The sequence below is a fragment of the Balaenoptera borealis genome (genome assembly GCF_965194805.1).
Source record: "Balaenoptera borealis genome assembly, chromosome: 3".
In the NCBI taxonomy this organism is placed as follows: domain Eukaryota; kingdom Metazoa; phylum Chordata; class Mammalia; order Artiodactyla; family Balaenopteridae; genus Balaenoptera; species Balaenoptera borealis.
Window position 1 is genome coordinate 34474221 of NC_138866.1, and position 23995 is coordinate 34498215.

A 23995-nucleotide genomic window follows, 5' to 3' on the forward strand; every position below is an offset into this window, starting at 1 on the left:
TTGGAGCTCAGGCAAGGTCTGGGCAAAGATACAGATTTAGAAATCACTTAATAGTTGGTACTTGAAACAACTGGCACGTATGAGGTTATCTGAAGTGAATGTGTAAGATCTGAAAAGGGTCAGAGACAAACACTCTAAAGAAAGTTCATATTCAAGGAATTGACAAAGGAAGGCAAGCTTACAAAAGAGCCAGTAAAGGAGAAAATGTACCACATTGTTTATCTGTCCCTCTCCTGCACTACACAGTGAGATGCATGGGGTGGGGTTTTATTTTATTCATCTTTGCATTATCTGGACTTAACATGGTACCTGGAATTTAGATTTTTAATAGATAATTGTTGAACAAATTGAATTATGTTTCTATATATGGTGTTGTTTTCTAAACAACTAATTAAAGTGCCTAGGAGGTTTAATTATAATGTTCTTTTGCATTACAAATCGAGTTTGATCCAACTCAAAGGTTGAATGCAAACCTAACTATTATTTTTCATCATCATGCATGGAAACACTTGACAAGAAGTTAACCATCCATGAAGAGTTTGCTTACTTATGAGTGACAACTGATTTGACGAACAAATGAAGGGGAAACAAGCACATGAAAGGAAAAGAGAATCCACCTGACAGTATTTTTTTTTTTTTTTTTTTTCTAGAGGAGAAATAGAAATGGCCATTTCCAGTTCTGTTTTTTCCTTAAAAGGACTGGAATTTCTGTCTAAATGTGACTTGGCATCACAGTGAGATTTTTCTAAGGACTGATGTTAAGAGAAACTACCCTGATATTACAAGAGGCCAGCGATGGTTAACTTATTTTTATAACACGTAAATTTTTTCAACTTAATTTTACATTCATATTTTCTGAAGATGTCTAACTGTCGCTTGACATATAAATATCTAAATATCTGCACTTAATAATAGAAAGAAACCTATTTCATTAAAATTTCTGAAATTATGTAGTTAATTCCTAACTCTCCACTCTAGTCAGTTTTATTATCTTTCCTTTAATGAGGAATAAAACAAAAACAAAAGAAAAGGTTTAAACCTAATGATATACATATCTAAAAGAATGTAAGTCAAAGATGTAGCATAGGTGTAAGTTATGTAAAAATAATTTTTGTCTAAGTCGGGTCAGGGATCAAAGAGCTAGAGTTTGGCATTTAATATTTCACTAGTTTTAGGTCTTTTAATTTTAACATAATTTGTTACTTTATCTACTATTGTTTTTTATATTTTAACACTGGAAGAAGAGCACTATTATGTAGTAAAAATAAGAATGTTAAGTCGTTTTTTCTTTTTTTTTCTTTTTTGGCCGTGCCACGCAGCTTGCGGGATATTAGCTATCGGAACAGGGATTGAAGCCAGGCCACCGCCATGAAAGCACCAAGCCCTAACCAATGGACTGCAAGGGAATTCCCAAGAATGTTAAGTCTTAGGCCTTAATCCTATTCCTTTTCTGCTGTTCTGAGTTTGAGTTTTCTTGTAGAAAAATTACGGTGTCTGTATAGATGCTCTCTAATGTTCATTGAAATTTGAATATTTTATGATCTGTGAATAAAGTCCTTTATTTGTAAAAGCAATCCTTTTGTATTGTTTTTATCTGTATAACAAAAACAATTAAGAAACTACATTTTATTCAGATTGCACCTGAACTGAATTTTTAGAAAGGGAAGTAGTTGATTAAAAACTGAAAACACTGGGGAAAACTACCCTTCCATTATCTTTCCACAAGCTGGTCTCAATGTACTACTAAACTAAGAGCAGAAAATGAGAAGATATATGAAGCAGAAAAACTGAGATCAGACTGGTTGCTCAGTGATCCATAGATAAATTAACGTAGTATTTACATTTTACATTTAAAAACATGATTTCCACAAATGAAAATAATTACAAGACACATTAGTTATCTCCCATTTCTGTCAGAAAGGACATAAGGCAGACTCACAGTCAACTATTTTTCTCACTCAGTGCTGACAGCCCTTTCTTTAGAGTACTGGTATTTTGATGAACAGGAGAAACACTGTTGACTTTCTCCTTTTTTTTTTTTTTCTTTATGTAAAGGAAGCTTTATGGGTATTTTACTCTGTATACCATTAAGATTGATCTTAGAGTTGAGTAGAAATAAGAAGCAAAAAGGAAGATGATAATAATTGCAGTAATGATTAATAACATTTCTCTTTCAGGAAAACTGTGTATTAGTGTTAGATGAATCTTATTTGGAAAAAAATGAAAATAAAAGGCAATGGGCGGGCTTCCCTGGTGGCGCAGTGGTTGAGAATCCGCCTGCCAATGCAGGGGACATGGGTTCGAGCCCTGGTCTGGGAAGATCCCACATGCCGCGGAGCAACTAGGCCCGTGAGCCACAATTACTGAGCCTGCGCATCTGGAGCCTGTGCTCCCAACAAGAGAGGCCGCGATAGTGAGAGGGCCGCGCACCGCGATGAAGAGTGGCCCCCGCTTGCTGCAACTAGAGAAAGCCCTCGCACAGAAACGAAGACCCAACACAGCCATAAATAAAAAAATAAATAAATATTTAAAAAAAAAAAAAAAAAAAGGCAATGGGCAAATATAACAGTACCTCGGTAGTTGATGATTTCTGTCCCAAGCACCGGAGTCATCTCCAGGACTGTGATAAAGGCTTTGTCCATAGATGTTAGAGGAAAAGGAGACATGCGGTGTCTTCTAGCCACCTTGGTGATATCAACAGCACTGTGACCTAAACAAGAAGACAATTAACTAAGAATATGATGCTGAAACACTGATTATAAAGTGGGAAAGGCTTATAAATATCAACAATTCTCAATTTCATGTGTCCAGAAATGAAGATTACAAGGTGAGAAACTTTTTCCTGCTTCCAAAATATAGCCTGCTTTGGTGGAACATTAAATCAAGTTAGTAATGTTATATCATGTATCAAAAGTTGGTGAAATTTAATGATGATATTGGCTAATCCTTTTTGAGTGCTTAACTATGTGTCATGGCACTATTCTAATTAATCTTCACAACAACCTAAAGGGAGCCATCATTATTATCCTTTATTACAGATGAGGAAAAAGAGGTTTACATATCTTGGCCTAAATCGCAAAGCTAGAAACTGAAGAGCCAGGATTCAAACCTAGGTAGCCAGGCTTTAGAGTCCATGTCCTTAACTACTATACTGAAGTTTGAACACTTAATGAGCTAGTTAGTGAAATGAAATATACAAACTTGAATTTATTTAGAATATCACAGGAAATTTTCTTTCTTCTAAAAACATAGAAAAATATTATTATTTACTCACTCCCTATGTAACCTTATCTAGTCTCATGGCATTAATACCATCCATACACTAAACCCCCTAATTTTATATCTCCAACCCCAACCTCTACCTTCACCTCTAGACTTATATGTCATCCAAATAGCTGGTGGATAACAGCGTATATCTACAAGCTTATAAATCATCAAATATGCACTTGAATGTGCAACAGGCAATTCAAACTTAACATGTTCAAAATCAAACTCTTGATTCCCCACCCTCCTAACCTACCTGCACGATGTCTTATTCTCTTGCAATACCCATCTCAGTAAATAGAAACTTTACTCACTCAGTTATTAATCCAAAACCTTGGTGATATCTTTGATTCTTCTATTTTTGTCAGAACCATATCTAAACTACCATTACAATGTCTCTAGAATCTGATCATTACTCACCATCTCTGCAATTATTACAATAATTGGAACCATCATTTATTTCCTGGGAAAATGAATAGTGTCCTAACTTGTCTCCTTCCTTCTATCCTCATCCCATTACAGTTTATTCTCCACACAGTAGTTACAACGCTCCTTTTAAACTGTAAGTTGAATTGTGCTAATCTCTGCTCACAACTCTCCATGACTTTCCATTTCACTCAGAGTAAAATCTTTGCTATGGCCCTCAAAGCCCAACATATTATAGCCTACACTGTTCTCTTCTCCTATCATTTCACCCTTATTCAATGTGCTCTAGCCAAACTGGTTCCTTGCCTGAGGATGCCAAATACATCTCTCTTTAGGGTCTTCATACTTGCCATTTCCTCTACTTGGACCATTCTTCCCCAGATATTATGGTTCCATTCATCCCTCATTTCTTTCAGGTCTTTGCTAAAGTATCACCTAATCAGAGGCCTTTGTTAAACATCCTATATAGAATATTACCTACCATCACTCTCTATTCTCCTTACCCTACTTTACTTTTCTTCATGGAAAAAAAAAAATATATATATATACACACATATACACATATATACACACACATATACACATATATATTGATATCTATACACCTACAATATATATTTATACTTATTTGTTTATAACCTTCTTGGTAGAATGTAAGCTCCATGACAGCAGCAACTTTGTCTTTTTTATTCACTGTTGCCATCCCCAATACCTAGAACAGTATCTGGCACATATTAGGCAATAAAAAATAAATAGTTGTTGACTTAATAAATGAATCATTTAATGACAAAAAGGAACTTCTTAGAGCACAATAAACAACTTGGCCCACGCATAAACAACTTGGCCCAAAGGGTAAAGATAAAAGGAGTAACTGCAAACACTGTTGCTTGGCTATTGTAACTGATATCCACAATTCCCTTCTTCCGTACCCACCTTTCAGCTAAGACTGGCCATATGATATAGTTCTGGCCAGTGAGATGTAGGAAGAAGTCCCTGGGGCAGGCTTCCTACTACAAATAAAAAGATAAAGAGATAAAGCTTTAAGAGGAGAGCATGGCTAGATACTGGGAGGTGCCGTAGCCATTTTTCAACCATGAGGATAGAAACCCACACATAAGTACTGGAAACACGAGAAGAAAAAGAGGCCGAGTCTCTGATGACAATACTGAGCTGCTGTACAAGCCCTGGACTGCCTGCCTCCAGACTTTTGATATGTGAGACAAATAAGCTCCTATTTCCTTAATCCACCTTATAATGATTGTATATATCCCTCTGTAGTCTGTAAGTTCCTGGTCACTGCAATTTATTAAATTTAGTCCTCCTACCCAAACCCCAGCAGCTGCTTCAGACATATTCACTGAACTGACTTACAGGAACTGTCCCAAATAGTTTTCATTCTAAGACAAATGACATTGTCATAAGTAGTCAAAGAAAAAGACATACAATATGCTTATACTTATTTCTCACCCATGGGTAATCACAAAATTACAAAATTTTCAAAGCCTGAAGGACCTTAGAGATTATTTAGTGCTAAATATGTAAAATGTTTTCTACTTTAAGGTGAACACTTAAAGAAGGATTATGTATGATTTATCATTTACCTATAATTGAAATGTAAATTTATTCATAACTCACTTTCACTACAGTCCCTGCTACGTCATTAAATATCAATAAATACATATTGTCACAACCAGTGTAACTGAAGAGAATGATAGATAGGTGTTTCTATAAACCCTTTTATTCGGGTTTATAGATCTCAGATCTGATCTTTTCTAAGATATTTTTTACTTTCTTTATGGTGAAAATTGTGTACAATCTTATAAAAGCTGTGCTTTTAAAATGTTTGGTTTCTGAGGAGAAAATTGCACTTTATAAGAAAGCAAGTTTGATTATCAGTGATACACACATCCATTCAACAAATATTTATTGAGTGCATTTTATGAGCCAGGCACAGTTACACACTTGGTATACACAGAGTAAGATACACTCTGCCTTGAAGAATGTTTCAGCTCAGCAGAAAGGAAAGACGTGTAAGTGAATAAAAAAATAAGAGCAGGAGGACAGTAAACCACCGGATGGTTCTCTAACTATAGAGATTGATACTTTTTTAAATTGGAAATTGCACACCAATTTCCACCAGCCTGGAAAAATCTTTCCTGTCTTTAAAATAATTTTGTACCTTTTTTATATCTTTCTTATGGCACCTACCACTTTCTATCTAATGTTATAGACATTTAAATATTTGTCTTACCTATGCTAGTCTATCATAAACTCCTTGAAGGCAGAACCTATTATCTTATTCATCTGTATATCTTTTGCTATTTTTAGAGCAATGCTTTCCTTATACTTACAGTAGGTACTGAATAAATACTTGAGGTATGAATGAATAGCAAATCCTTCAAACAAAGCTAAAAGTTGGGAAGGAAAATTCAAAGTGGCGCCTCCTGTTCTGCCCTTTGCTTCTCTAGGTCCTTTCATATTTATAAACTCTCTGTCACAAAGTGACAGATAAATAATCCAGAGTGCTAGATAAATAATCCAAACTTTGATGCTAATGGGTTAATATTGGTCCCTCACTAAACTATTTGCATGTTATCACAGGGGCTTTCTGGATATAAAATAAATTAACTGAAAGAAATGTCTCAAAGGAGGAGTATTTTAATTCTCTGGCACATTAGCAGATATGTGTGTGTGTGTATGTGTGTGTTCTCAACAAGTGTTCACTGAGCACCTTCTATGTGTCAGGTGGCTTCTTCCCACTCAAGACCCACCCACGGTCACATAGTAGAAATAGCTACTTCACCAATAAAGAAGGGCTAACTTAGTTGTGTAAATATGAGAAAAACAGTATTGCTACCTTCTACACACAAGAATAAAATGATATAGATAATAGCTGCTCTTTTTAAAAATTGAAGTATAATTTACAATGTTGTGTTAGTTTCAAGTGTACAGCTAAGAATATATATATATTCTATTTCAGATTCTTTTCCATTATAGGTTATTACAAGATACTGAGTATAGTTCCCTGTGCTATACAGTAGGTCCTTGTTGTTTACCTATTTTATATACAGTACTGTGTATATGTTAACCCCAAACTCCCAATTTATCCCCCCCCCCCACTATCCCTTTTGGTAACTATAAGTTTGTTTTCTGTGTCTGTGAGTCTATTTCTGTTCTGTAAATAAGTTTATTTGTATAATATTTTTAGATTCCACAAAGAAGTGATAACATATGATATTTGTTTTTGTCTGGCTTACTTCACTTAGTACAATCATCTCTTGGTCCATCCATGTTGCTGCAAATGGCATTATTTCATTCCTTTTTATGGCTGAATAGTATTCCGTGTGTGTGTGTGTGTGTGTGTGTGTATACACACACACACACACACACACACACACAACATCTTCTTTATCCATTCATCTGTCGATGAACATTTAGGTTGCTTCCATGTCTTTGCTATTGTAAACAGTGCTGCAGTGAACACTGGAGCACATGTATCTTTTTGAATTAGAGTTTTCTCTGGATATACACCCAGAAGTGGGATTGCAGGATCATATGGTAACTCTTATTTTTAGTTTTTTAAGGAACTTCCATACTGTTCTCCACAGTGGCTGCACCAATTTACATTCCTACCAAGAGTGTAGCTGGGTTCCTTTTTCTCCACACCCTCTCCAGCATTTATTATTGGTAGGCTTTTTAATGATGGCCATTCTGACTGGTGTGAGGTAATACCTCATTGTAGTGTTGAGTTGCATTTTTCTAATAATTAATAGCTGCTCTTTTTATGTAAATAGAATTATTATATAACATTAACATACCTAGTTCTGTTGTATCCCTCACCACATGTAGGATGACTATGTGACCATGTAAGATTCCATTTAACAAAAGACTGTAGCTAAAATAAGTTTGAAAACCATTGATCTAGGGGATGCAGTACTCTCACTTTCAGATCAAAAGTGGATAAGCCATGCTTGAGGGGCAGCACCAGGGACACACACACAGAGCCACTGGCAGCTGGAGGCACAGGCTGAGGATGCACAGCACTCACATGTATAGCTCAGGGGCTCTTATGCAGGCCTCCCATGGGCTGGCATGGGGAGGCCCATTTTTAGAAGGCATACATTTCCAAAATAAATCTCATAAGCAAATAGTTATGTTTCCTTCTTCTGTTTCCATTAAAAAAAAAAAATTCAACTATTTTTTGATGTTGACACCAGTGACTGACAAGAAGCTTTAAAATGAAAGCTTCACAAAATTTAAGAATACTTGTCTCTGACTTCTCCTATTTTGCAAGTTACAACCCCAAAGCACTTCTAACAGTCCTGGGCCACTGAAGAACTGACTCAGACAGGAAAACGCACCATGAAATGTTCTCCCCCACACCCCAGCCCTCTTCTTGATTCTGAGCTCGGCATAGAAATCTGATAGAAGAGAAAAAAATTGGGGAAAAAAAGTATGCACTTTTGTCTCTGAAGGCCAGATGAGTTATAGCCTAGCAGCCAGTTTTCATTGAGTGGTCCATAAAATCCATTTACAAAGAAGTAGGAAAGGAAGGAAAGAATAATTTTTAAAAAGTAATAAGGTTATAACAAAAGGAAGATGGGGTTTTGGACAGAGAAAATACCCAGAATTTGGATACAGTTTTTCCTATAAAGCAAAAGCTATTTCCCGGCCACAAACATATTCTGATGACTACCTTACAAATGAATACCAACAGTCACAAAGATAATCTGTGACGGTACTAGCTCCATTCAATTTAGGTAAACTACTGGGTTGGCCAAAAAGTTCCTTTGGTTTTTAAGTAAAAATAAAAGACATACTTTTCATTTTCACCAAGAACTTTATTGAACTGCATATTCACTGTTTTGTTCCACAACCCTCTGCCATTATTCAGGCAACTTCATAATTCCTTCGTCTCAAAACTTTTTATCTTTTTGAGCAAAGAACTGTTCCAGGTGCCTTTTACAGTCTTCCAGAGAATTGAAATATTTCTCATTAAGAGAATTTTGTAAAGACCGAAATAAATGGAAATCTGAAGGTGTAATGTCTGGTGAATACGGCAGATGGATCAGAACTTCCCAGCCAAGCTCTAACAGTTTTTTCCTGGTCATCAAAGAAACATGTGGTCTTGTGTTATCCTGATGGAAGATTATGCATTTTCTGTTGACTAATTCTGGACGCTTTTCGTCGAGTGCTGCTTTCAGTGGGTCTAACTGGGAGCAGTACTTGTTGGAATTAATCATTAGGTTTTCCGGGAAAAGCTCATAATAGAGGACTCCCACCATATACACAACATCTCCTTCTTCGGATGAAGACCGGCCTTTGGTGTGGTTGGTGGTGGTTCATTTAGCTTGCCCCACAATCTCTTCCATTACACATTATTGAACAGTATCCACTTTTCATAGCCTGTCACAATTTGTTTTAAAAATGAAATGTTTTTGCTACGTTTAAGTAGAGAATTGCGTGAGGAAATACGGCCAAGAAGGTTTTATTTGCTTAATTTACGTGGAACCCAAACATCAAAGTGATTAACATAACCAAGTTTGTGCAAATGATTTTCAATGCTTGATTTGGATATTTTGAGTATGTCGGCTATCTCCCACATGGTATAATGTTGATTGTTCTCAATGAAAGTCTCGATTTGATCGCTATCAAGTTCAAGTGGTCTACCCAACCGTGGAGCATTGTCCAGCGAGAAATCTCCAGTGCAAAACTTCTCAAACCACTTTTGACATGTTCCATCAGTCACAGCACCTTCTCCATACACTGCACAAATCTTTTTTTTGGTTTCAGTTGCGTTTTTACGTTTCTTGAAATAAAAAAGCCTAATATGCTGAAAATGTTGTTTTCTTCCATCTTCAATATTAAAATGGCTACACAAAAATTCACTAATTTTGGTAAGTCTTTTTTTAAATGCATGCTGATAATGACAGCTGTCACAATACAATCTAACAAAATTGTTTCAAATGAAGTTAAAGACAACTAAGCCCTACTAGAGCCATCTTATGGAAAAAACCAAACTAACCTTTTGGTCAACCCAATATAAAACAAAACAAAACTAACAAACATATGGAAATATGTGTCCTACTGAGAAGATTACTGTGTTCAAAGAAATATTTACTTAAACTTATAATAGTTTTTAAAAATATATCTTTATTGAAGTATAACTGTTTCACAATACTGTGTTAGTTTCTACTGTACAACAAAGCGAATCAGCCATATGCGTACACAAGGCCCCGTATCCCCTCCCTCTTGAGCCTCCCTCCCATCGTCCCTATCCCAGCCCTCTAGGTCATCGCAAAGCATTGAGCCAATCTCCCTGTGCTATGCTGCTGCTCCCCACCAGCCAACTATTTTACATTTGGTAGTGTATATATGTCGATACTACTCTCACTTCGCCTCAGCTTCGCCCTCCCACCCCATGTCCTCAAGTCCATTTTCTATGTCTACCTCTATTGCTGCCCTGCAACTAGGTTCGTCGGTACCATTTTTTTTTTTTTTTTTAGATTCCATATATATGTGTTAACATACGGTATTTGTTTTTCTCTTTCTGACTTACTAAACTCCGTATGACAGACCCTAGGTCCATCCACCTCACTACAAATAACTCAATTTCCTTTCCTTTTATGGCCGAGTAATATTCCATTGTATATATGCGCCACGTCTTCTTTATCCATTCTTCTGTCAATGGACATTTAGATTGGTTCCATGTCCTGGCTATTGTAAATAGTGCTGCAGTGAACATTGTGGTACATGTCTCTTTTTGAATTATGGTTTTCTCAGGGTATATGCCCAGTAGTGGGATTGCTGGGTCATACGGTAGTTCTATTTTTAGTTTTTTAAGGAACCTCCATACTGTTTTCCATAGTGGTTGTATCAATTTACATTCCCACCAACAGTGCAGGGGGGTTCGCTTTTCACCACACCCTTTCCAGCATTTATTGTTCCTAGATTTTTTGATAATGGCCATTCTGACTGGCATGAGGTGATACCTCATTGTAGTTTTGATTTGCATTTCTCTAGTAATTAGTGATGTTGAGCATCTTTTCATGTGTCTCTTCGCCACCTGTATGTCTTCCTTGGTGAAAAGTCTATTTAGTTCTTCTGCCTATTTTTTAACTGGATTGTTTGTTTTTTTGATATTGAGCTCCATGAGCTGTTTGAATATTTTGGAGATTAATCCTTTGTCTGTTGTTTCATTTGCAAATATTTTCTCCCATTCTGAGGGTTGCCTTTTTGTCTTGTTTATGGTTTCCTTTGCTGTGCAAAAGCTTTTAAGTTTAAGTTCCATTTGTTTATTTTTGTGTTTATTTCTGTTACTCTAGGAGGTGGGTCAAAAAAGATCTCGCTGTAGTTTATGTCAAAGAGTGTTTTTCCTATGTTTTCCACTAAGAGTTTTATAGTGTCTGGTCTTACATTTAAGTCTTTAATCCATTTGGAGTTTATTTTTGTATGGTGTTAGATAGTGTTCTAATTTCATTCTTTTACATGTAGCTGTCCAGTTTTCCCAGCACCACTTATTGAGGAGGTTGTCTTTTCTCCACTGTATGTTCTTGTCTCCTTTGTCGTAAATTAGGTGCCCATATGTGCGAGGGTTTATCTCTGGGCATTCTATTCTGTACCATTGATCTATATTTCTGTTTTTGTGCCAGTACCATAGTGTCTTGATTACTGTAGCTTTGTGGTATAGTTTGAAGTCAGGGAGCCTGATTCCTCCAACTCCATTTTTCTTTCTCAAGATTCCTTTGGCTATTCGGGGGTCTTTTGTGTTTCTATATGAATTGTAAAATTTTTTGTTCTAAAACTGTGAAGAATGCCATTGGTAGTTTGAAGGGATTGCATTGAACCTGTAGATTGCTTTGGGTAGTATAGTCATTTTCACAGTATTGATTCTTCCAATCCAAGAACATGGTATATTTCTCCATCTGTTTATGTCATCTTTGATTTCTTTCATCAGTGTTTATAGTTTTGAGTACAAGTCTTTCGCCTCCTTAGGCAGGTTTATTCCTAGGTATTTTATTCTTTTTGTTGCAATGGTAAATGGGAGTGTTTCCTTAACTTCTTTCTGATTTTTTGTTGTTGGTGTATAGGAATGCCAGAGATTTCTGTGCATTAATTTTGTATCCTGCAACCTTACCAAATTCACTCATTAGTTCTAGTAGTTTTTGGGTGGCATCTTTTGGAATGTCTATCGTCGGCAAACACTGACAATTTTACTTCTTTTTTTCCAATGTGTATTCCTTTTACTGCTTTTTCTTCTCTGATTGCTGTGGCTATGACTTCCAAAACTATGTTGAATAAGAGTGGTGAGAGTGGACATCCTTGTCTTGTTGCTGATATTAACGGAAACGCTTTCAGTTTTTCACAATTGAGTATGTTGCTTGCTGTAGGTTTGTCATATATGGCCTTTATTATTTTGAGGTAGGTTTCCTCTATGCCCATTTTCTGGAGTGTTTTTATCATAAATGGGTGTTGAATTTTGTCAAAAGCTTTTTCTGAATCTATTGAGATGATCACATTTTTTTTAAACCTTTTTTTAAAAAATTAATTAATTTATATTTATTTTTGGCTGTGTTGGGTCTTCATTTCTGTGCGAGGGCTTTCTCCAGTTGCAGCGAGCAGGAGCCACTCCTCATTGCGGTGCACAGGCCTCTCACCGTCACGGCCTCTCCCATTGCAGAGCACAGGCTCCAGACGCACAGGCTCAGCAGCTGTGGCTCACAGGCCCAGTCGCTCCGTGGCATGTGGGATCTTCCCAGACCAGGGCTCGAACCCATGTCCCCTGCACTGGCAGGCAGACTCTCAACCACTGCGCCACCAGGGAAGCCCGATCATATGGTTTTTATTCCTTAATTTGTTAATGTGGGTTATCACATTGATTGATTTGTGTATATTGAAGAATCCTTGCATCCCTGGGATAAAGCCCACTTGATCATGGTGTATGATTCTTTTAATGTGTTGTTGGATTCTGTTTGCTAGTATTTTGTTCACGATTTTTGCATCTATGTTCATCAGTGATATTGTTCTATAATTTTCTTTTTTTGTGATATCTTTTTCTGGTTTTGGTATCAGGGTGATGGTGGCTTCATAGAATGAATTTGGGAGTGTTTCTCCCTCTGCAATTTTTTGGAAGAGTTTGAGAAGGATTGGTGTTAGCTCTTCTCTAAATGTTTGATAGAATTCTCCTGTGAAGCCATCTGGTCCTGGACTTTTGTTTGTTGGATGATTTTTAATTATGGTTTCAATTTCAGTGCTTGTGATAGGTCTGTTTATATTTTCTAATTCTTCCTGGTTCGGTCTTGGAAAATTGTACCTTTCCAAGAATTTGTCCATTTTTTCATGGTTGTCCATTTTATTGGCATATAGTTGTTTGTAGTAGTTTCTTATAATCCTCTGTATTTCTGCAGTGTCAATTGTGATTGTTCCTTTTTCATTTTTAATTTTATTGATTTGCGTCCTCTCCATTTTTTTTCTTTTCTTTTTTTTTAACATCTTTATTGGAGTATAACTGCTTTACAGTGGTGTGCTAGTTTCTCTCCCTTTTTTCTTGATGAATCTGGCTAAGGGTTTATCAATTTTGTTTATCTTCTCAAAGGACCAGCTTTTAGTTTTATTGACCTTGCTATTGTTTTCTTCGTTTCTATTTCATTTATTTCTGCCCTGATCTTTATGATTTCTTTCCTTCTACTGACTTTGGGTTTTCTTTGTTCTTTTTTCTCTAGTTGTTTTAAGTGTAGGATTAGATTGTTTATTTGAGATTTTTCTTGTTTCTTGAGGTGAGATTGTATTGCTATAAACTTCCCTCTTAGAACTGCTTTTGCTGTGTCCCATAGGTTTTGGGTGGCTGTGTTTCCACTGTCATTTGTTTCTATGTATTTTAAAATTTCTTCTTTGATTTCTTCAGTGATCTCTTGGTTATTTAGTAGTGCACTGTTTAGCCTCCATGTATTTGTGTTTTTTACAGTTTTTTTTCCTATAATTGGTTTCCAATCTCATAGCACTGTGGTCAGAAAAGATGCTTGATATGACTTCAATTTTCTTAAATTTTCTGAGGCTTGATTTGTGACCCAAGATGTGATCTATCCTGGAGAATGTTCTATGTGCACTTGAGAAGAAAGTGTATTCTGCCATTTTTGGATGGAATGTTCTATAAATATCAATTAGATCTATTTGGTCTATTGTGTCATTTAAAGCTTGTGTTTCCTCATTTATTTTCTGTTTGGATGATCTGTCCATTGGTGTAAGTGGGGTGTTAAAGTCCCCTACTATAATTGTGTTACTATCGATTTCTCCTTTCATGGTTGTTAGCATTTGCCTTATGTATTGAGGTGCTCCTATGTTGGGTGCATAAACATTTATAATTGCTGTATCTTCTTGGCTTGATCCTTTGATCATTATGTAGTGTCCTTCCTTATCTCTTGTAACAGTCTTTATTTTAAAGTCTATTTTATCTGATATGAGTATTGCTACTCCAGCTTTTTTTTTGATTTCCATTTGCATGGAATACTTTTTCCATCCCCTCACTTTCAGTCTGTATGTGTCCGTAGGTCTGAAGTAGGTCTCCTGTAGACAGCACATATATGGGTCTTGTTTTTGCATTCAGCCAGTCTGTGTCTTTTGGTTGGGGCACTTAATCCATTTACATTCAAGGTTATTATCGATATGTATGTTCCTATTACCATTTTCTTAATTGCTTTGGGTTTGTTTTTATGGGTCTTTTTCTTCTCTTGTGTTTCCTGCGGAGAGAAGTTTCTTTAGCATTTGTTGTAAAGCTGGTTTAGTGGTGCTGAATTCTCTTAGCTTTTCCTTGTCTGAAAAGCTTTAGACTTCCCCACTGAATCTGAATGAGATCTTTGCTGGGTAGAGTCATCTTGGTTGTAGGTTTTTCTCTTTCATCACTTTAAGCATATCGTGCCACTCCCTTCTGGCCTGCAGAGTTTCCACTGTAAAATCAGCTGATAACTTTATGGGGATTCCTTTGTATGTTATTTTTTGTTCTTCCCTTGCTGCTTTTAATAATTTTTCTTTGAATTTAATTTGTTAGTTTGATTAATGTGTGTCTTGGTGTGTTTTTTTCTAGGGTTTATCCTGTATGGGACTCTCTGTGCTTCCTGGACTTGGGTGACTACTTCTTTTCCCATGTTAGGAACTTTTCCACTATAATCTCTTCATATATTTTCTCAGACTCTTTTTCTCTTCTTCTTCTGGGATCCCTATAATTTGAATGTTGGTGCATTTAATGTTGTCCCAGATATCTGTGAGACTGTCCTCATTTCTTTTCATTCTTTTTTCTTTATTCTGCTCCTTGGCAGTTATTTCCACTATTCTGTCTTCCAGCTCACTTATTCGTTCTTCTGCCTTATTGTTGATTCCTCCTAGTGCATTTTTCATTTCAGTTATTGTGTTGTTCATCTCTGTTTCTTTGTTCTTTAGTTCTTCTAGATCTTTGTTAAACATTTCTTGCATTTTCTCAATCTGGGCCTCCATTCTACTTCCAAGATTCTGGATCATCTTTACTATCATTACTCTGAATTATTTTTCAGGTAGATTGCCTATTTCCTCTTCATTTATTTGGCCTTGGTGGTTTTTACCTTGCTCCTTCATCTGTGACATATTTTTTGCCGTCTCATTTTTCTTTTTTTTTTTTTTTTAATGAGTGGGATTGTGTTCCTGTCCTTCTGGTTGTTTGGCCTGAGGCTTCCACCACTGGAGTTTGTAGGCTATTGCGTAGAGCTGGGTCTTGGTGGTGTGATGAGGAACTCCATGAGACGTCACTCCGATGAATATTCCCGGAGGTCTGAGGTTCTCTGTTAGTCCAGTGGTTCGGACTCAGAGCTCCCACTGCAGGAGCTTCCACCTGACCCCAGGCTCGTGAGCCAAGATCCCGCAAGCCGCCGGTTCACTTTGGGGTTCCTCCCATCTCCTTGGGCATCAGAGTCCCCCACCAGCGGTGAGCAGGCGCCCTAGTTGTGGGGGGATGCTCTAGATAGTTTTCTGATGTGTTCGTGGGGGGAGGTGAGCTCCATGTCCTCCTACTCCACCATCTTGAGCTGATCAAATCTAAACTTATAACAGTTTAGCTGGTGATGTATGGTAATGATAATTTGTAGGTAGACTGGCTACTTTGAGAAAAATAAACTACAAAGTACTTTAGGATATGAGATCCTTATATGGGAGTAGGGGTGGTGATGGGGAATGGAAGTCTAGACATCTTCCCTACTCATAGATGTCCAACCTAAGCAAAGAGTAACAGGCTGAATTATTATAACATCTAAATTGACAGCATTCTTATATGATGGGTTTAATTTTCTGAAGTAGATTTTCAGGATTAAAGCAATTCTAAATTAGCCACAGATTGATGACCTAGAGGTTTCCCTAATAAGCCTAGGTTTCCATTACTAAAACTTGTTCTTTTTATTTTCTCGTGTTTAGGTCCAGACATGGGGTTGATTATATGTGAGTTCAGAATCTTTGCAGGTAAGGTACTCAAAATATTATTGAGATTTCCTATCTTCCATGCAGCATTTATAATCACTAAAAAGACTATATATGATGTTCACTCAGGATTGCCATCATCAAAGACATATTTAAATACTAATGGCAATGTCTATGATGTACAAGGCCTTCAAAGGGACAAAAAAGTACAAATGGATTCCTTTCTACTGAGTAAACCAGGGATCTTTGTTATATAGCAGTAATCCTTTTCTTATGGCATGGCCATCTTAAATGAAGCTGTTCATACCAATGGAATGACTTTTTCCCACTTCAAATGCATCCTTTTTAACCTGCCAATTCTTAATATACAATGTTTCATCTTGGCTTGAAAATCCATTTTTTAAATTAGAAGTAAATGAAGATTGAGAGAATCAAAGGAAAAAAACGTAAAAGAAGAAAAGATGCTTTCAGGTGACAGAGTATAATAGAAACAAGATGTTCATGCAGGTTCTTGATTGAATTCAAAACCTCAAGAGAAAACTTTATTCGTCAAAACAATTGGTAAAAGAGTTCTCCAAACTACTTAAAGTGTAAATCATTATTCATTCCTTAGATACAGAAAATCTCACGGGAGAGACCTGGTCTGCCCTATTAATATTACTGCCTCTATTTCCCGTTGTATTTGCAGCTTAAATTTCTTATATTTCTACTTCCTGGATCTTTCTGAACACAAACCATCGAAGACAATGAATAACTTCCCTAGGAAGCTTAAAAAGCAAAGGTGATAGTAATTTATTCAGGTTAAATAGCTAGGGCCTTTGGTAATTCAAAGAATGTGTGGTTCAGATATACAAAGAATTTAGTCTTTCATATAAACCTCAAATTAAGAGAAATCATGTCCAAAGCTCTAGGGAAACATTGGCAATAGTAGCATTTGTAGGCTCGGGTCTACAGGGCACTTTGTATATCTGAAAATAATTTCTTATATTGTTTTCAATTTAATAGTCTTTTTCTACTTGATTATTCAATGTTTTACTACTTGTTTTTTCAAGATAATGAATAATATATCTGACAAAACCTAAAAACCATGGCTGAGGGGATTGTGTTATTAGGATACTAACAGATAATACAATCAATTTAATAAAATAAAAATTAAAATCCATGAGCATATACTAATAAAGTAATGATTAAATAAAATTCTTCATTATAGCAGAATGTCAACTGATAAATGAAAAGAAGGAATTAGAAAGTCACCACTTGGCAACTATCATAGTAATAATTGGTTCATGCAAAAATCATCGATGGATACTAAAACTAGAAGCTGAAAAACCTCAAGAAAAAAAACATATTTATATAGTCTCAACATATATCCCCACAAGATTCTTATTAACCACAATAGTAACTTTACAGTGGAGAAATCTGACAGACACCACTTTAACCAAATGATCAAAGTTAATACCACTAGTAATGGGACAAAATGACATCATGAAATTCCTAATATAACGTACTAAGAAGGACACAAAATCACATATGAGGTATTACTGTCAAAAATGCATAACCTGAATCAAATCATCAGGAAACATCAGAAAAGTCTAAATTTGAGGGATAGCCTACAAAATAACTCTCTTATACTCTTCGAAAATGTCAAGGTCATGAAAGACAAAGAAAAATTGAAGAATTGTTCCAGATAAAAGAGCCTAAAGACACATGATATCTAAAAGTTATGCATGATTCTGGATTGGATCCCAGATCAGAAGAAGAGAATGTTTTTTCCCTTTGGCTATAAAGAACATTATTAGAAAAATTGGCAAAATGTAATTCGAATAAGATTACATAATAGCATTACAGCAAGGTTCATTTCCTGATTTTGATAATTGTACTGTGGTTAGGTAAGAATATATTTTTTTCTTTTTTTTCTTTTTTTTTTTTTTTTAAAAGGAAATATACATTTGAAGTATTAAGGGGTAAAAGGCATCATGTCTGCAATTTACTCATAAGCAGTTTAGGAAAATATGTATATTAATATATAGAGAGAAATGATAAAGCAAATGTGGCAAAATGCTAACACTTGGGGGAATTTGGGTGAAAGATATACAGGAACTGTCTGTACTATTCTTGTAGCTTTTCTGAAGTTTGAAATCATTTCAAAATAAAAAAAATTAAAGAAGCTTTTTTCAATAGTCCCTTCTTTATGAAGCAATGCATGACCATTCTATTTTTTTCTGCAGAGGCACTAGAAAATACTATATCATAGGATTCTCATTGCATATTGTATTTACTACATATCTTACAGTAATTATACTTTTTTATATACATGTCTGTTTTCTTAACTAGACTAACAGCTCTTTGAGAAAGGAAAACATGTTTTAAGTCAAGGCCCAACAATATTGTGCACACAGCGGTCACATAGAAAATTTTTGATGAATGAGTTTCTAAATGCTTGATTTTAATCAGTCTAGAATACATAGATTGCCAAAGAAGATGGGCTGTAGAGATATATACATATTCTATTCTATATATATATATATTCTATATATATATAGAATATATATGGTATTCTAGAGTTTGAAATACAATTTCAAACTCTATACTGGTCATTAATTTCAATGTTCTTTTTATTAGAACTGCCCCCCTTTTAAAGACAACTGCAAACATTTGTTAACAATGAAGTGAAAACTAGGTATTCCTCTCTGTTCTCTACCTTTTTGTTAAAAAGTAGTGAGTCACTGTGGTAGGGAAAAGAAAAAGGAGAATAAGAAATATGGTAATTATCACTTTTAGCTAAGGTCAAATAATCAGGGAAATGGAAAATTAGCTTTGTTCAACGCATGTACTACTTAGCTTGAAGATTAAATGATAACATTGTAAGCAACACTGTAAATAAATCCTTACAGGTTCTTTTTGAGATCAAGAAGTTTATCTACAAAAAAATTACAAGTCCAAAAGGAGGAAAAAGTAATTCATTTCCCATGGTCAGGTATGAACTGTCTTGGCAGCTGTCTTCCTTTGGCTTTTAATTTAAATTTGTCACATCAGGTAAGTTAAATATACAAAACTAAAAGTAAATAGGTAAAAGAACTGACAGAACAGTGTAAAAAGAGATGAAGTGAAAAAAATGGTATTAGAAGATATAATGATTAAAGAGAACAGCTAAAGTAACACTAAAAAAGGATAAAATTATTTAAACAAACTTTAAGTGTAGGAATCAAGTGCCAATATTCCTAACAAAGGAAGCAGAGTCTTTTGAGTTGAGGTGGCTTCAGATGATCAACAGTAGTTTTTCATGACTGTCTTTATAGGGCTGGATTTCACAACGAGGTACTCTTAAGGATGAGGGCTCTTGAGGAAGGTCTCAAATTGGGCTCCCTGGGTTCTTGCCCTTACTAGCAGCGCTAGTGCTTTATATACATTAAGAATTGGGGGTACTGGTTGTAGCCATTATGGCAAAAGACCAGCTTTCAGACACAATCTTCCCCTTTTCTGCCCCCATCTTTCTTCAGATCTTCCTCTTTGCTTACACTATTGGTAATTACCTTTTGCTTCGCTATTATCCTGGTTCAGGAATATAAACCTCAGAGCTTGGTTTATATTTCCTTGGTTCATTCCTGTCCTGCTATCTGATTTCTGGTTTGGTGCACTTTGGGTCTCTGAACTCTAGCTGCCTTTGTTAGGCTGCTAGGACCCCCCTTTTAACCTTCAGTAGTCAAAAAAGCTGACTGAGAATTCTCTTATTCCCCAAACAGGCTGTCAAGATACAGTTTCAGATATACATATATATCACGGTCTTTAGGCAAGTAGTAGATGTTAATTTGTATGGCTGAGAAAGGAAATCTTAGAACAGGTGATCATAGAGAATGAAGCAAATGTGAAGACTGAGTTAGTGCCATTGGTGAAAACAAATCTAGTTTTTAAGGTATTTTGCACAATATGTAGATAAAAACTGTTTATATTTATTGGGCACTTGACATGATCTAGGTCTTTCCATAGGCCTAAAAAGTAGGGTTAATTCACTACTAATTCTGCTGATATAAATGCTGTAGATTAAAAAAAAGTATGAATCATAGTATGATTGTAACTGTAGAAATAAAGTACAATCCAAGGTATATACTGGAAGAAAATAATTATATGTGTTAGTAGTTGTTATGTTTAAGTAGTAGGATGAGAGTGATTTTTTCCCCTACTTTTATTATTCAGATTCTTGACTGATTCTACAATACTCAAAAATATTTAATAAATGCTTTTTAATTTGAAATTATTATTTTCTTGGTCAAACCTAGTCAATATCTTCCAAACTCATGGTCCAAATTCTAGGGTTCTAGGGAAATTTTTCAACAGCGTCTGATTTAATTGTACTTTTAACTATTAAAAGCTTCCTACTGTTCTAAGGATAAAGTTCAGGCTGCCTAGAGTAATGTGTTAGGCCTTTCATGATCTGTTCTTTCTCTTCAACCTCATCTCTCTTTGCTCTTACACATACCCTTCTTCTAGCTATAGCAAACAATAATTTCTAGTACACAGCATGATTTTGTCACACATCTGAAACAACTGTCCTTCTTCTTGCAGTCCAACTAGCAAATACTTGCTTATTTTTTAAGACTATGAAGATAAGGTATGGGTTATATCAATATATGGTATTCTAATTCTTATGTTGCTCAAGTTAGAAATTGGGGGTCATTCTTGACTTCCTTAACTTCCACATACAGTTTCTAATCCTGTCAATTGTGATTCCTTAATATTTCAAAAATCCTGCTTTATTTTTCTATTACTATTGCTTTCATTCAAGCTCTCATCAGATTCCTGGTTCTGATCTCACCCTGACTCAATTCATTCTCCACACAGTAGTAGACATTATTTCAAAAGCTCAAACTTGATCTTGTCATTTCCATGTTTAAATTCCTTTATTGGTCTTTACAATAAGGTCCAAACCCATTAGGATGGCAATTAGGATGTCTGTCTGCAAAAATTATATGGCCAATTGGAGGTCATGATCTGGTAACTTCTTCAGCCTCTTTTTTCCCTCATTCCCTTCTTCCTCCTCCTCAAACCATACCTCCTCCTCTATCTGCATGTCAGACTGCCTGGACCATGGTAGCCTCTCCATAAATGTTAAACACTTGCATTAATATTATTTTTTATAGAGCCATCGACTGAGATAAATAGCCTTAAATTCAGGTAGGGAGAACAGTTTGAATAAAGCCGCTCCATCTGTTCCTCCTCATCACTGTCACTCTTCTCTACCCTGCTCTGTGCCTTCAAGGAGCTAGTGTTTATGAATAGGACCAATGGCCTCCCTGTCCCTGTGGCTTCTGCTTGAGTTCAGCCAATGGGAAGTACTGGCAGGAGAGTGGTGAGCAGGAGAAGAGTACAGAACTAAGGTATTTCTTCCCCTTGGCCTCCTGTTAGTGGGAGCTGAGACCAGAAGAGTAACTAAAACCAGACTGTGGAGGCCTCTGAATGCTAGGCTTTGGAGTTTGAACTTTATCTTGTAAGCCGATGGAAAACCATTTACATAACTTTATCATGTAAGCCAATATTTTAAAGTTTTTAAGCATGGGTGTGATGCCCATAAAGATTTCTTGTAGAAAACAAATTCTACCACAGAGAGGTTAAAAGATTAGCTCAAAGTCAAATGTCTTAATAGACAGTAGGTCAAGATGAAAAGACCAAATTCCCAGATTTTGTCTGGTGTGCTTCTTCCTATCTTACACTAGGGGAACTTTCTTTGGTTCAACTTCATTTACTAAATATAAATTGAATACTCTCTCTATATAAGGCTGTTTATTAAACATTAGGGAGTGATGTTAAGGTAAATTAGATGGGATTCCAATTTCCATAATCTCATGGAACACACAAATCAGGCTGTGTTTTAAGGAAAAAGTAAAAAAAAAAACAAACCTGTAAATACTTATGTTTTAATGTAAAAGCAAAATACTATGTATGATAACACAGAAAAGGGAATAATTAATTCTGATGGAACAACCTGCAAAACTTCATAGAGGTGGTAACAATTGCTTTGAGCTTTAAACAATAAGAAAAAGGAAGGAACATTTGAAACAGAATGAACAAAAAAAGAGAGAGAGAGAATTCTCATTTTAGAGAATGAGAAATTGTGTAATGAGGTTAGAGGTTGGATGGAGAGGATGAAATATAAGATATAAACTGGTTAATTCAGTTAGGACAAATTTTGAAGATGCTTATAGTACTGTGGAAAATGGAGAACTATTAAAGACTTTTTACAGTAAAGTGATACATAAAAATGTAATTCTTGACTGATGGTAAATTGTAAGGAAGAGAGACTATAGACAGGCAGAGCAGTTAGTATGCTACTGCAATCCTAAAGCTAAAAGACAATGAAGGCCAGAATACAACAGAAATTGGATAAAGGATATTTAGAAGAGCCATAACAAAGGGTTCTATGAGTGATTGTGCTTTGGGAAGGAGAAGGTAAATATTATGGTGAAATTTCAAGTTTGGTTATCAGGGTGGGTGAGAGTAGCATTAACTAAGAAAGCAATACAGAAACAATTTGGATGGAAGGGTACTGAATTTGGTTACTGATGAGGGAAATGTGAGATGCCAGCAGGACATCAAGGGGTGATTCCAGTATGCAACAGCAAGGAGTGTCTGGAGTTTGGGAGAGAAGGTAGGTCTATATTTAAGCATTAATAGTATACACCTAGTAAATCCAATAATATACACTTCTTTTTTTTTACACTCAACAATTTATAAGTGTACAGTATAGTCTTGTTAGCTGTATGCACATTGTGTACAACAGATCTCTAGAACAGTTTCATCTTGTGTGACTGGAACTCTGTACTTATGGAACAATGATGCCCCATATTTCCTCCTTCCTCCAGCCCCTGGCAACCACCACTCTACTTTGTTTATATGAGTTGATTACTTTAGATATCTCAGATAACTCTAATCATGCAGTATTTGCCTTTTTGTGACTGGCTTTTTTCATTTAGCATAATGACTCAAGGTTCATTTGTGTGGTAGCATACGACAGATTTCCTTGTCGTTAAAGGCTAAATAATATTCCATTGTATGTATATATTCATTCCTCTGTTGATGAACATTTAGGTTGCTTCCACATCCTGTCTACTGTGAATAATGCTGCAATGAACATGGATGTGCAAATATCTCTTTGAGATCTTTTTAAAAAAAATTTATTTATTTATTTATTTTGGGCTGCACTGGGTCTTCATTGCAACATGCGGGTTTTCTCTAGTTGTGGTGAGTGGGGGCTACTCTTTGTTGCGGTGCGTGGGCTTCTCACTGCTCTGGCTTCTCTTGCTGCAGAGCACGGGCTCTAGGCGTGCGGACTTCAGTAGCTGTGGCATGTAGGCTTCAGTAGCTGTGGTGCATGGGCTTCATTGCTCCGTGGCATGTGGGCTCTTCCTGGACCAGGGCTTGAACCTGTGTCCCCTGCATTAGAAGGCGGATTCATAACCACTGTGCCACCAGGGAAGCCCCAAGATCTTGTTTTTAATTCTTTTTGATTATTTATTTGGAAGTGAGACTGCTAGATCATATGGTAGTTTTAATGTTAACTTTTGGAGGAACCTCTTTACAGTTTTCCATAGTAGCTGCGCCATTTTACAATCCCACCAGCAGTACACAAGGGTTCTGATTTCTCCACATCCTCACCAACACTTGTAATTTCTGTTGTTTTGATAGTGGTCATCCTAATAGGTGTGGTTTTGATTTGCATTTTCCTTATAATTAGTGATGTTGAGCATCTTTTCATATGCTTGTATATCTTCTTTGGAGAAATGTCTCTTCAAGTCCTTTGCCCATTTTTTAACAATTTTTATTGTTGTTGTTACTGAGTTGCAAGAATTCTTTCTGTATTCTGGAAATTAACTCC

The 23995-nt window shown here is 35.9% G+C and overlaps 1 protein-coding gene across 15 annotated transcripts in view; it reads right to left on the minus strand.

The window, feature by feature from the left end:
• GPHN (gephyrin) overlaps positions 1-23995 on the minus strand; it is a 611785-nt gene that overhangs the window by 122307 nt on the left and 465483 nt on the right. For all 15 annotated transcript variants that reach the window (XM_082386487.1, XM_082386483.1, XM_082386492.1 and 12 more), the window contains one exon: positions 2573-2710. In XM_082386487.1, coding sequence (XP_082242613.1) covers positions 2573-2710 — 138 coding nt within the window. The remainder of the gene's footprint in view (positions 1-2572; positions 2711-23995) is intronic.